At 34.8% G+C, this 13,711-nt stretch overlaps 1 protein-coding gene across 2 annotated transcripts; it reads right to left on the bottom strand.

Moving 5' to 3' along the window:
- Window positions 1-6,872: 6,872 nt before the first annotated feature.
- On the bottom strand, window positions 6,873-13,429 carry LOC104236454 (zinc finger CCCH domain-containing protein 11-like). 2 transcript variants are annotated; one of them, XM_009790376.2, is made up of 8 exons: window positions 13,033-13,429; window positions 12,102-12,186; window positions 11,501-11,641; window positions 11,287-11,384; window positions 9,056-9,244; window positions 8,815-8,945; window positions 8,597-8,696; window positions 6,873-7,583 (listed from the first exon to the last, which is right to left on the bottom strand). In XM_009790376.2, exons 1-8 carry the CDS (start codon window positions 13,198-13,200, stop codon window positions 7,344-7,346), a joined length of 1,152 nt encoding a protein of 383 aa, XP_009788678.1. In that variant the 5' UTR covers window positions 13,201-13,429; the 3' UTR covers window positions 6,873-7,343. The 2 variants fall into 2 exon arrangements, with proteins under 2 accessions (XP_009788678.1, XP_009788679.1); XM_009790377.2 differs by having other exon boundaries at window positions 6,873-7,565.
- Window positions 13,430-13,711: the final 282 nt, after the last annotated feature.

The following is a 13,711-nucleotide window of genomic DNA, read 5'->3' as shown; positions in this document are numbered from 1 at the left end:
TTATATACATATTGTACATGGATTATACATATATTAACATATTTTTAGTTTAAGCGGTTGTGTGGGCTACATGTCTCTGACATTTGACAAAAAATTATTTTAACTGAAATATGCATCAAAACCTATCTTGTTGATCTAGACATTGTTACACTTAATTCCTTTAGAATTAGTTGTTAGACCTTTTAATACGATCTGAAGCATGTCTGAACACAGAGCAAATTCATAGCGGAATAAAGAGGTTGACATACCTCCAGCCATTGTTCGATTCGTTTTCAGCATTAATCTTCTACTCTGGGGTATTCTATGCTAGCGTTTGGCCGTAGATTCCCAAATTTGTTTTGAAAAATCTGATTTGGGTGAAGTTTGATTTGAAGATGAAAATGTGTTTGGACATTCGTTTTCAAAATATATTTCCCAAATTTATTTTGGAAAAATATGTATATTATTAGTGTTTGTAATGATTTTGGCCCAAAACCAGCCATTGAGTTGGTTTTGGGATTTGGAATTTTGCCAAAATATAGGCAAAATCTATGGCCAAACATGTGTTTGCCAAATAAAACCCAAGTTCATTTTGGCAAAATCTATGACCAAACGGGTCCTAAGCACTCAAAATCTCACTTTCAGATGGTATAAAGTCCCGAAGGAGAAATTGTGCTTAGGGGGAATATGTCATATATGTAAAGGGGTCGTTTGGTACGAGGTATAAGAAGGTATAGGGGTGGTATAAAAATTTAATATCACCTTAATACTCTGTTTAGTTAGCAAATCAGGTATAAGTTATCATGGTGTTAATTTTAATACCGGTATAACTTATACCTTATAGAGGATGGGGTAATTAGCACTGGTATAACTTATACTCTTCTTAGAAACTATGCAATTGTCATTCTTAATACAACATATCAAACAATGAATAAACAACAATCCCAGCATAACTTATCCCGGCATAAGCCGTATTCCAACCAAACGACCCCAAACAGTACTAACATTAGCTTTCATTCGAGAAACACGTACTTTATCCCTCAAATCAAAGCGAATAGCCCGGAAAGAAGAATCAAAGGATACTTGAAGTTGTACCCAAATATTTATTTTATTTTAATAAGGAACTTATCAACTCCATCCGATTAGTTTCGAAGTTGAATATTGCGTTAACTGTCTATCGTAATTTTTAAACAAACCATTTAATTCAAGTCACTCCATCCATCCGACACTTTTTCATCTTCCATTTTGCTTTCCGACACTTTTTCATATTCCATAAAAGAGTAGAAGACAGTAATTTGACCTGTCTGCTTCTCACCTTAAGCAGAGCTTTCATTGTTCTCACAAAGGGAAACATATGTTTTTTAATGGAAGACAAGGAATTTGGGAATTCATATTTTCCTATTTGCAGTAATTAACTTTTTTTTTAGTTCTATACACTCTTCCACGTCAAACAGAGGCGGTTTTAGAATTTTTAGTATATTGGCGCACTAAAAAAAATAACCCTATTCTTTTTCATAAATAACTCAACATTCAACTAAGTGCATCATTCTGCCTTCTTGAAGCATGAGTACCAACAATTAATATTATACCAGTTTTAGAAAATATATACATAAAATATCTAATTTTGCAAATAGACCGTGAATTCATGCGCCCCACAATCTTTCCTATAAATCCGCCCCTGCATGTAAAATAAATCTACACAATTTTTGATCACTTTATGATATATGGTGACTAACTTGTTATACTCATAAATTATGATTTCACTGATAGTGTAAAAAAGATCATCGCCTATTGTTAGTGTATACTCCCTCCGTTCACTTTTACTTGGCATGTATACTAAAAATAGATTTTCATTTTTACTTGTCACTTTACGCATATTAAGAGAAGACAAAAAAAATTCCTGTTATACCCACAATATTTATTACTCATTTCAAATTATTTACTCAAATCCAATAAAATATGCATCAATTAATATGGGTATCATGGTAAATTATACACTTCATTTATTATTTCTTAAGGGACATGAAAAGTCAAAACACGTCAAGTAAAAGTAAACGGAGGGAGTACAACTTAAATTGTGGTTCTTTCGCTTTAGGTTCAATTAAGGTTATTTATCATTGTACTTTCTACCTTTATATGGCTGTTTAATTAACAGTTGCATTTAATTTCCCAGCATCTTGAAATTATTGAAGTCAAGAGGGTCAAGTTCAAAGTCCTCCCCGTGTGCATATGTCGTGTCAATTATTGATCTGAAGAAAAAAGTCATCATTTTTTTTCCTTATAAATTAAGTTAATTTTGTGCTATGGTTGATTTCTATATATATCTATCTTCTGGTTCTAAAGCTGTGAAAATAAGCAGACTTCAAATTTAGAGAGCCAAATATAGCTTGAAAATATATCTTTTCCAGCTTGTTCAATCATTCATCCATACTCCTAAATCTGAGAAAACATCGTAGGAAAAATCACTATTTTCCATGTTTTCAACCAACATTATTCAGTTGTAACTTCGTGTAAACTTTTATGATATTTATTAATTCAACCCATTTTTATGGTCTCGGTCATTCTTCCATGATATATCGATTATATCAATCATTCCATTTCAGAATCAAGTCCCCCCAATAAGTAAGGCCCTGTGATTCCTCAAACAGCTCCTGGCCTTATCTGGCTGAACCGATTTGGGGTATTCGGCATAAGCAGAGAGAGCATCCGAAGGGTTACTTCATCTTTGGTGATCACACACTGACCCGGGCAATCACTAGTCCTATCAAAACCTTGTTACACAAGAATTTCAGATATTGTGGCTTGAGATCTTCTCATTTGCTTGAACATTAGTTATCAATACAAAAATAAACTTAATAGAATTTCACAAGTGGAGTCTGTGAAGAGTAATTTGTACGTTGACGTTACCCCTACCTTGGAAAGGTAGAAAGACTGTTTCCGATAGATCCTCGACTCAACAGTAGTTATCAATATTTTACTATATCAGCTAGCCATGAAGGACATTTTGGTAAGAGTGCATAGTGAATCATCTGCTGAACAAGAAAAGAAAAAGGAAGTAAGACTTCCTCCAAAGAGAGGGCAAATTAAAGTTCAAATAGCTAAGTGTCTTGTGAAGTTTATACGAAGAATACGTCGTCGCTAAGATAATTTAAGTCTTGTTTCTTCTGGTCTACTCGTATTAATTAGTCTGTGTTTTATTACAGGTAGTTATTCATCCGCCCCTTAAATCATCTCAATAATACATTGTTGGTTATTTGTCTAGTTACAAAGCGTCATATATAAGTGCAGGATAAATGTCATGAAACTTAGGTCAGTTGGTTTATTACTTGTACACCAATAGTCTTTTGTGCCAATAAGTCTGAGTTTAGTATTGTTGAAGTGTCATCATTTTATTTAAAAGTTTAAATTATTTTTTTATAATTAGTTATGCTCGTGTGATAGTAGTAAGAAACAAAATCTTAAAACAAAAGGGAGGTTGTGCTTCATCACATCCTTCCATGTTAAAGAATGGACATGCCCATGAGAAAGAATTCTTCAAGTTTCTAAGTTGTTAGAAATAGGCCCTCTTATTTATTTAACTTTATTTTTAACACGTCAGTTCACGTGCGGATTTAATTCTTTTTTATTAATCAAAAAATATAAAAAAAATTGATATGAATGAAATCAGAATCTCTATATGCTCTAATACCATATTAAATAATGTAACCAACTCATATAAGAGCAACTCATGTATAACAGCAAGTAAGGACCCTTTTTAAGAGCCCGTTTGGCCATGAAATTTTATTTTATTTTTTTGAATTTTTTTTTCTTTTTTTTTAAATTCGTATTTGGCCATAAAATTTCTAGTTCTCATTTGAAGATGAATTTTGAAATTTTCCGAAAATTTAAAAAACTCCAACAAAAAAAAAACTCTAATTTTCAAATATTATTTTCATCGGTAAAAAAATTTCACTTTATTCGAAATTTTACAATTCTTCTGTCCAAACGCCCACTAAGTCGAGTGAAATGACCAATTCGAGATAGCTTTTAAGGAATTTGAGCTTTCCATTTGACGACAAAATTATGAGAAAAAGAAAACAAGAATCAGTGTTAGTTATGTCTCCACTATGTTGGGACCACTATTTCAAAAGCTTATAATATATGACTTGTAAATCATAACAACCAATAAAAACGTAATGGTAAGATATTTCATGTGCAAAAATCCCTCGACGAAAAAACAATTCTTTGAACCTTCAATGGTTCTAGAGTTGGACAAGTTTACATCCAATTAAACGTATCTTTATTTCCAACTTATCAAATATATATATTCTTAAATAGTGTAACATTACAAATATTTCTTAGCTCGTGAAATATATCGCATCAACCGATCTGGTAGATCAATACGTGTTCCTATGTATGCCCATCTAGATATAATCGAACTTTCTAAGCAAAAAAACAATCTTTTTATGGTTCGATTTAGGGTTGCGCATTATTTGAGTTAATCCGAAAATTCGAACGAATCCATATTATTCGGATGGGTATAGATTGGATTGGATTGTAGCTCTTTGGATCGAACTTTGGATCTTTAATTTAATTATTTCAGATATCATGATATGATTTGGCTCAGTTTACATCCAAACCGATTCGAAACCCGAAATTTATATTTTATACATAAAAGTTAGGTTTGCCCTTTTAAAATTTCTAAGGTTTCCTTGTTATTTCTCTCACTATTTGTCATTTCTTTCCTTTCAATATTAAAAGAAAAAGATATGAAAATGAATGAGTTTTGCTACTGAAAATGGTAGGAGATAGCATGCTAAAATTATTTATTTTAGCATTTTAATAAGGCGTACAATGTGAACCAAAACTCAAAATATTTATCCAATCCGATTTTATTTTGGTACAGATTCGAACTGCAATTTATGAGATCTGAAAGGTGCTAAATCTGATCCGATCCATGAACATGTCTAGTTCGATTATTAGAATGATATCTAGTTGAAAAATGAAAGTTGAAGGTCATTATGTGTGGGTGTTCTATACACCTTTAATGAGCAAAATAGTAGTGAATTACTTTTTGTACGATTAATCTTAAAATGGAATGGCTATTTGAGTATTATTATCCCTCCTAAATCTCGTCTCATGAGAGAAAAATTGGTAAATATCTTTGTCAGTGTATAAGTGACACTACCAAAAATTATTTAGTAATTACAGATTAGATATGAAAGTGATTGATTTGTTGTTTAACACGGGCTGCACCGAAAATGGCAGACCAAAGGCTACTCACTATATATATTCACGTTTCAATTAAACAAAGAACTAATGATATTCATTGTTTTTAATAAATCAAAAAAAAAAAATTATTACTCAAACATCAAAGTCACCAAACATGTTGCAATTTCTGGTCTAGCCTATGATCCAACCTAGTCTATCTGTTGATTACTTTTCATACATTTATTATACCTTTCGTTACTTTGTTACAGAATTTAAAGGACCAAATGGAAGACAAACTGTTTGTGATGATCCAACCTTGTCTGTCTGTTGATTTTTTTCTGTCGTGCATTTAACAGTCCCTAGTTTTAGGCCATAATTCCAAGTTCTTTGACCGTGACCTCAAAATGTCTCTCCTCCCATTAATAATTACTATGACCACTTTCTCTATTTCACCTTGTGGTTTTTTTGTTTTTTCTATTTGGTATCTGATATTTGCTTTGAGACTCGATTATTCATATTCACGCTTGAAAGTTTTACTTTAGAGGTATAACGCTCCCTCTTAAAAGCGATTCTATACTTGGGAGTTAGGGCTCAAACTTAGTGGTGGAGCCACACGCATTTAAGGGGTACCAATTGACCACACCTATTCGCCGGAAACTTATATTGTATAAGTAGGTAAAAAATTATTTTTTATGTACATATACTATATATTAACTCCCCTTTACTTCTTCGTAGATTTACTTTTTTTATATTTTGATACCCTTTAGTGAAAATTCTGACTTCGTCACTGCTCAAACCTGAGACCTTTGACTAAGAATGAAGAAGTATTTACCACTTCACCGCAATTTATAGTTCACCTTTGATATGTTATCTCATATCTCATCATTTTTTCAGCCTGTGTGTGATGTTTGGTTCTCTTACAACTAGCACGTCAGTTTAACCGGATAGTGTAAAACAATTTCTAAACTGTTCGTATTCAGAACATAAACTCTTTATCCAACTGTGTAGGTACTTGTCTTCCCTTTTTCATTAATTTGATCAGTTCACTTCAATGGTAATATGCAATTTAAATTTAAAATTAACTGGACTGGAAGTTGTCATAACCGCAACAGTAAGTTATGAATTTAAATTTTATACACTACCAGTATACGAAACTTTCTTACACCATCAGGTAATTTTAAAGGTAATTAATCACAAGGAATTTTTAATTGGTAAAGTTTACCTTTACTAAATTTACAGAAGAAAACAAAGTTTGAGGCAAGTTGACTCCTTCGTATACTGTAACTAAAATAATTTCTAACTCGTACTTGTAATCAGAATTGCTTCCTTTTTCCAACTTCACTTACTAATTCTGACGTTCTTCATAGTTTTGTTCAAACTCCATCGTCAAAATCAGCTAAATCACTAATTTGGAGTTTTTGGTTTTGTAGTTTAAGTTTTACTCTTACCAGCAGTGTAAAAATTTTTAACATAAACAGTCCAACTTAACATGTTATAGTAGGTTACTTACCATTTATTATAGGCTATCAATTCAAGCTTATTAAATGAAAAAATTACCTACTGATGGTGTAAACGATCTTTACACCGCCAGTGCTATTCTGGATCTAAGAATCATGGAAAACGTGATTGAAATACACACCTGAGTAAATCGCATAGGTATAAAGAACCGGAAAGGAAAAAGAGGAAAGCGAAGGAACAGGATATAGTAATCTATCAGTTCTCTGAAAATAAACATGGAACTTTCACTATTTCATGGAACATGTTTGCAGACGACAGAAAGAAAACACCTATAAAATTGTCAGCAAACGTCAACAGATGACATAATGGCCCTCAAAGAATCTGTAATTTATTGAGGGGAGGAGAAGGCCACCCTAAGCTTCAAAGCATAGTAGTAGCAGCAGTAACAAAATACAAATGATAGCTCTCTCTGTGGCTGGCAAAACGACTAGAAAAGTTCAATTCATCACAAAATTCCAGAAGCAACAGTCACAACTCATTGAACTGAGGGTAAAAAGCCTAATAAAATAGCAATCTATTATTAGGGGCATCACGACACGGATATGCTATGCTATATCACTCCACCCCATTTGCATGCTATAATGATTCTGCATCACGTAGACATGAAAGAGCATGGACCGAAAAGTAGATCATGCGCATAAATCTGGGCACAAGGCTCAAGCATGACCACCAGGTTCATTGATTTGTAACGATGTTTTTGAAAGGCTAGCTTCCAGTTCATTTAACTCCTCCACATCCAGGTCATCGTCATCGTCGTCGTCATCATCATCATCATAATTGTCATTAACTTCGTTGTTATGAGAAGCCTCACCACCATCATCAATATTCCGGGCTGACATTGAGGAGCTTGCCTCATCTCTAGCAGATTCCTTATTCTCCTGTAAAGGAAATGTAATCTACATAGAAAATGATATGCACAGTCTTTTGCGTATAAACTAGCAGCACAACACAAGAAATGCACATCGCACCAGTAATATGTTTTTTTGGATAAGCAAGCAAAAACACATGGCATCAGTATGATGCTCATGAAGTGTCCAAACCAGGGGATCATTGGTTAATAGGCATAGTTTAGTTTATTTTCGATTCATAACAGAAAAACGCTGCAACTATCACACACACTTGGATTTTCAAATCTCTTTCTAATAATACTTACACCGCCGTAGACCAACCACCACCACAGTGAATGCACACTTTTCTGCCTACTTTCCTAAGTCATGGCTAGATTTGTCATCTGCTAGTTCTACCAAATCTGCATACAATCTACCAAGGCAGGTGAAAGTAGAAGGAACAAACTTTTGATGCAAGACCCCTAATCTTTGCCTAGTACAACCTATCACTTAGCTGAAAATATTTTAACACTGAATATCTCGCTCAGGTACTATAAAAGCATAATTTTAAAAATTCCAGCAAAAAGGGTGAAGTCAGGTACATCAACCTCATAAATTTAAATCCCAATAGCGAGAAAATCAGAGAGCATTCCAAAAAAAAGCGTGTGAAGAAACAGTACTAGTAAGTGAATCTGACTGGCTTACCGATCAAAAAGTGAATCTGACTAAGACTTCCTCTCGATTTAGATTAAGAATCAATGAAAATTTCATCATGATGAAGACTCCAGAAGCATCTCAATCAAATTAAAACTTTGATCAAATGGACACTGTTTAATCTAACAATGCGAACTATTGCTAAAAGTCAACAGATCATTATACATTGTTGTTTTTTATGCTCTCTTACCCCTACACACAGAGGGTAATTGCTCAGAGTCCCAGACATTTTACCTATCCTAGGTTAAGCAGTACTATAGATGAGTAGATCTATGACAGTCACCGGTAGACAACGAAAATCTTGAATGCTCAACACAGTCCAACAAAGGATATAGAAAGCGGAAAAAAATTGATCATAACATATTCACCTTCGGGGGTTCACCAGACTCTTCATCCCTTTCATACTTGTCATAGGCCCCAACATCATCCACAAACCAGCTAGCGTCCGACATGAACAGCTCACGACCACTGCAAGAAAGAGAGCATAAGATTTGCCAATAAGTATAAGCATCCACCAAAAGAACTTTTCCCAGCTGATGACCACATAGTATTGACTAAAGAGGAAAAGGAATGAAAAGAATGATACCTCATGCGATCATTCTTAGCTCTATCTGCCCTCTGCTTAGCCAAACTGGCCTCTCTTTCTTCCATCTTCTTCTTTTTCCATTCCATAAACAACTCAGTGGTCAAAGGAGTTGAAGCAGTCAATTTTGCACGCTGCAGGCAGAGCAGAAAACATGTAAAGCTGTTCCATTAATGAACATGTTTATAAAAGTTTTAATGGTTGTCAGTAGTTGGCAATATGAATACTCAGATAGTACGGTCACCTGTTCATCAATTTCTTCTTCAATAGGCATCTTGTCAGCTTCCTCTTGTAACAAAGCTTTCATTTGCGACTTTAGAATGTATCCAGGAGGAAGCGCATGCCTGTAATGGCATTCTTTACTACCATTTGGACAGACCCAAAACCAACCATACTGCTTTTTCTCCACAGCTTCCAAAAAGTATTTACATACCTGCATATAAGCCAAATCATAAGTTTGAATTCTGAAACAAATACTCCCTCCATTCCAACAGTAAGCAGAAAATGAGCATGTAAAGACTAAATAGTTTCTGGACACAAAAGGTGCCAATCATTTTTTTATTTTTTTATTTTTTTTGGCATGGACTAAAGAGGAAAGCGTGCTGAAGAAACTGGGATAGAGTAGTAAATTTGTTGCTAAAATACGACTTTTTCAAGTGACAAACTAAAATGAAAGCATAAAAATACACCTCAGAATGACGGAATATGGTCACTGGTACTACGTCAAACCAAAGGACTACGTATCATTGACCCATGCTCCATGCAATGAAAAATCAAAATAATCATGACAGTTAAATGGAGTGCTAGAGCAGTAACATTTCTTTCCCAACTCTCAATGTCTACAAATACTTAAATGATATTGCATGCATTCTGCACAACCAAACTATCTAGGTCATCCTATTTTCACATGCTCAAAACTCTCGGGAGCATGGACCAGTCCCTCTCCCTTGCTCCCACTTAGGGTTTGTGTCAGCGGCAAGGTCCAAACTCGTGAAGCACGCTCAATCCACACCTTCTGCGGTGCGTCCTTACCATAAACCAAAGCCCTGGGGGCTTTAAGGTCATCCTATTGGCCAGCGCATGACAATTAACCATGAACTTTTACAAGTCTATCTATAATAACACTTATCCAAGAGAGACAAGAGTTTATAGTCACATCCCGTCATTTCCGCCAGTACTCTTTATCCGTCCTGATTTCTAGGTACATAACACTTTGCCATCCATATTCTTCAGATTGTGAGATACAATCATTGGGAACCAATTGATGTCCAAAGGTAACCAGATACTCATGGCACTCAACCAAACCTCAATACCAACCAGAATATCATGGATCAGCTCAACAAAATTATGGGGATTCCAATTTTTGGTGAATATGACAAGCTCTGTTTTCAGCTATCACTGAACCTGATTGCAATCTTCTGTCTTCTCCTTCCTAAACATGCAGATGTTTCTGAGCAAAGGATAGTACAGTTCATGAACTGGTAAATAGTTCATTTTTTGGGGGATCAAAATGAAAAGAATATGTCATTTAAAAAGAGCAGCACTAAAAGATCTGCTCTGTGTTCACCATTTCTCCTTCGTATTACTAAATTGTGAAAAATTATAGTTTCTATTGCTTTAGTGAGAATATTGTTCTGTTTTGTGGGTGATAGTGGGATATCACAACAGCCATATCTAGTTTGGAAGCTTTGTTCCATTTCAATGGATTAGTTTGTTCTTGTCACCAGGCATATTATGCTGATCAATACAAATTCCCTGTTGCTTTCTGCAGGTTGTAGCTGACCACCTTCTAGGAAGCCTCTGAAAAGTCATAAGAGGCAGCAGAAAGCGTCATATCCAACAACAAAATGCCCTTTCTTCATTGAAAATATCTACGAGAGAGCCTTTCTTCAGCATGTTACTTCCCGGGTCCATGACCACACTGATTCCTCATTATTAGCTACTTCTGTTTGCGCACACATTAATAAAATTAGTACTTTATCAACAAAAAACCTTACTTTTTTCAGTATCTTTCACCCATTTACTTTACAGAATTTGTCAATTTAATTGAGATAAAAATCATCAAGAAAGGACATTAGGTGCAAGCAACGTCTGCATATTCTGTAAGTTCTATGACTCGTTACCAAGTTATTGCATACTAGTCTGACGACTAAAACACTATGCAATTATGGTCTCCTGCATCTCCTGGAAGATAATTACTTGACAAACATAAGGGTTTCATTTTATACAAAAAGACCATAACCAAAGTTTCCTCACAACAGTAAAGTATCAGTGGAAAGTAAATGAGGTAACAAAGTGACCATTTAGAAGATCATTAGCAATGAATTTTATCCTGAAAATCACTGCTATATAGGTAAGTGGATACCGAATGATTGAAAGAGTCCGATCAACAAATTCAAAATTATCCCCTGAATATGACGTTCAAGTTCGGACCAAAGCAGTTCAAGGTATATTCTGGAAAAAGATAACACTTACAATGTCAGTTGGTTTGTTCTTGTTATACTCCTGACTTTTTGATGCCACAACCTTCTCCAATGTCTCTTGATCCCAATCCTCCATTGTTTCCTTTCCATCTATGTTTTAGACAAGAAATACCAGTTAATAAACACTAAAACCATAATACATGATTATCACGCAGAAACAGAAAAGTTCATGCAAAATGTCAACTGCTAAGGTGTTGCTTAACCACCTTCATCACGCTTATCACTGAAAACGTCAATCTTCTCTCCTTTTCGCTGAACATTCAGATCGTGAGAGAACTTGCACTTGAAACCCTTAGCACATTGCCCCGCCTTAAAGAATTCACATAAGATAGATTTTGGATCAACACCTGCACACAAATTCCCAACATTCGTGAAATATGATAATTTTGCAGCAGCATTTCATATGAAAAATTGAAACAAGATCAAACCTTTAAAGCAAGAAGTGAGTGAAACAAAACAAACTACTACTGATACGAGACAATGATAGTCAACTATGAACGATAAAAAAGTCTCTTGAAATAAATTGACAGGCTGATATTAAGCCGTATTCGGAATTGCAATAATAAAGTTACAACATTTATCAGCTTTATAAGAACTGGCAAAAATTCCAGTTTATATTTCAGCCTTCGACAGACCCAGTTAGACATAGGAGAGAGCAGATAATTGCTACGAAGTCTTCCTACACTACATTTCCAATTGTTTCGATCAAACAAAGCCACAATAACACTTTATTATTGAAACTACTATGCACCAACCAAAAAATAAATAGACACCAGATATCAGTCACAAGAAGAACATAAATAATACCAAGAGGCACTTTAGGCTGGCTAATAGCGACTTTGAACAATTCGTTCAGCTCTTTCTCTTTGGCTTTCTCTTCTTCCTTCTTTTTCTGTGACAAAATTAAGCTTACTTGTCAACATTCAAGCAAAAGATCACACAAAAGTAATATGACAGAAACTACAAAAAAATCACAAACTAATTGGGGTCAGGCAGCCAGCTATGTGATCCACTATATTCATTCAATCTATTTGGGCTCGAAAAGGCACAAATATAAAAAAGCAACACTTATGCAGTCAAATCCAAGTTAGTTGGAGTCATCTATATAGAGGTCTGTATTCAACCTGCCTTATTTGGGCTTAAAATAATAAAAAAAAATAATAATAATAATAATACAACAACCATGTCTCAAGCACCCAATGGATGTGGCCAAATGCTCAATAATGTGAGAGGAGAATCATGAGGTCTAAGATTCAACTTCCAGAGGAGACAAAAAACACTAGCTTATTTCTTCTCATTTGTCAAGCCTTGGTGGGCAGAGTTACCCGATACTTGTGCTGGTGGGAGGTAACCGGTATCCAGTGGAATAGTTGCACCTGAATAGTTGAGGTGCAGGCAAGCTAGCCCGGATACCACTGTTATTTAAAAAAACAATTACATCTCAAAACCAAGCTAATTAGGGTAGGATATATGAATCCTTTGTATCCACCAGCTCATTTCAGTTCGCAAAAGATAACACAAAAGGAACACAACACAATTACGTCTCAATTCCGAACTAGCCGGGTCAGCATATCAGTCTTCTCTAGCCTTCATAAGACAACAATAATTCACACAAAAAAAAAAAAAAATACAACAGTTACGCCTCAAAAATCTAGTCGAGGTCACCTATACGAATAGTGTATATCTATCGGGAAAAAAATACAAAAAAAAATAATAATAAAACAAAATAGCGTAGTACCTTGGCATCAAGTTTCTTAGGGTCAGGTTTAGGCACAGCATTTTGCTTAAGGGACTGAACATATTTCTGGACATTTTTGGACTTATTTTTGTTTTTCAGACCGAATGTCTTGTCTTCCACTACCTTCTGCTTCTTTGCTAAATCCGCTTTCGATTGCTTTGGTGGCATTTTATATTATCATCCAATTACCCCAATCACCTATATACTTTCGTCGCAAAATCGGATTTTTCCGGCGATTCGAAACCCTAAAGGCGGCTCGGAGATTAATGAGTGTGGCCGGAGGCGGAGATGGGGTTCTATGTGTGACGCTTTTGTGGGAAGGTGTTTTAGGGAATTTGCTATCAAGGAAAAGAAGGTTAAAATAGCAAATCTTTCTAACTTTTGTAAATGACGCTATGGGTCCTAATTTGTTGTGGGAGGTGCACTATAGTCACAAAGAAAAAATGTTTTCTCACTTATTTTTATAGGCTTCAAAAAGATATGGTTCAATTTTTTACTCTGATACTACTTAAAAAGCATCAAAACTTAATTGATCTCAATAATTGGGTAAATTAAGAAGCGATACCAGTCAACAGTGACTCAACTATGGTGACACAAGATATAAATATGTGGTCGGATAAGAGACAATGCAAGATATAACCGTTATAAAAATGTTACAGAGACTCCAAGATTTCTCCAA

This window comes from Nicotiana sylvestris, chromosome 7, assembly GCF_000393655.2.
Source record: "Nicotiana sylvestris chromosome 7, ASM39365v2, whole genome shotgun sequence".
In the NCBI taxonomy this organism is placed as follows: Eukaryota; Viridiplantae; Streptophyta; class Magnoliopsida; order Solanales; family Solanaceae; genus Nicotiana; species Nicotiana sylvestris.
The sequence above is the reverse complement of the archived record's forward strand: the minus strand, read 5'-3'. Positions and strand labels throughout refer to the sequence as shown.

Coding starts and splice junctions, on each gene's coding strand:
- LOC104236454 (XM_009790376.2), bottom strand. CDS start 13,200: ATGCCACCAAAGCAATCGAAAGCGGATTTAGCAAAGAAGCAGAAGGTA. Junction 9,245..11,286: donor AGAACAAACCAACTGACATT/GTAAGTGTTATC, acceptor GCTTATATGCAG/GTATGTAAATACTTTTTGGA. Junction 8,946..9,055: donor AAGAAGAAATTGATGAACAG/GTGACCGTACTA, acceptor CTCTGCCTGCAG/CGTGCAAAATTGACTGCTTC.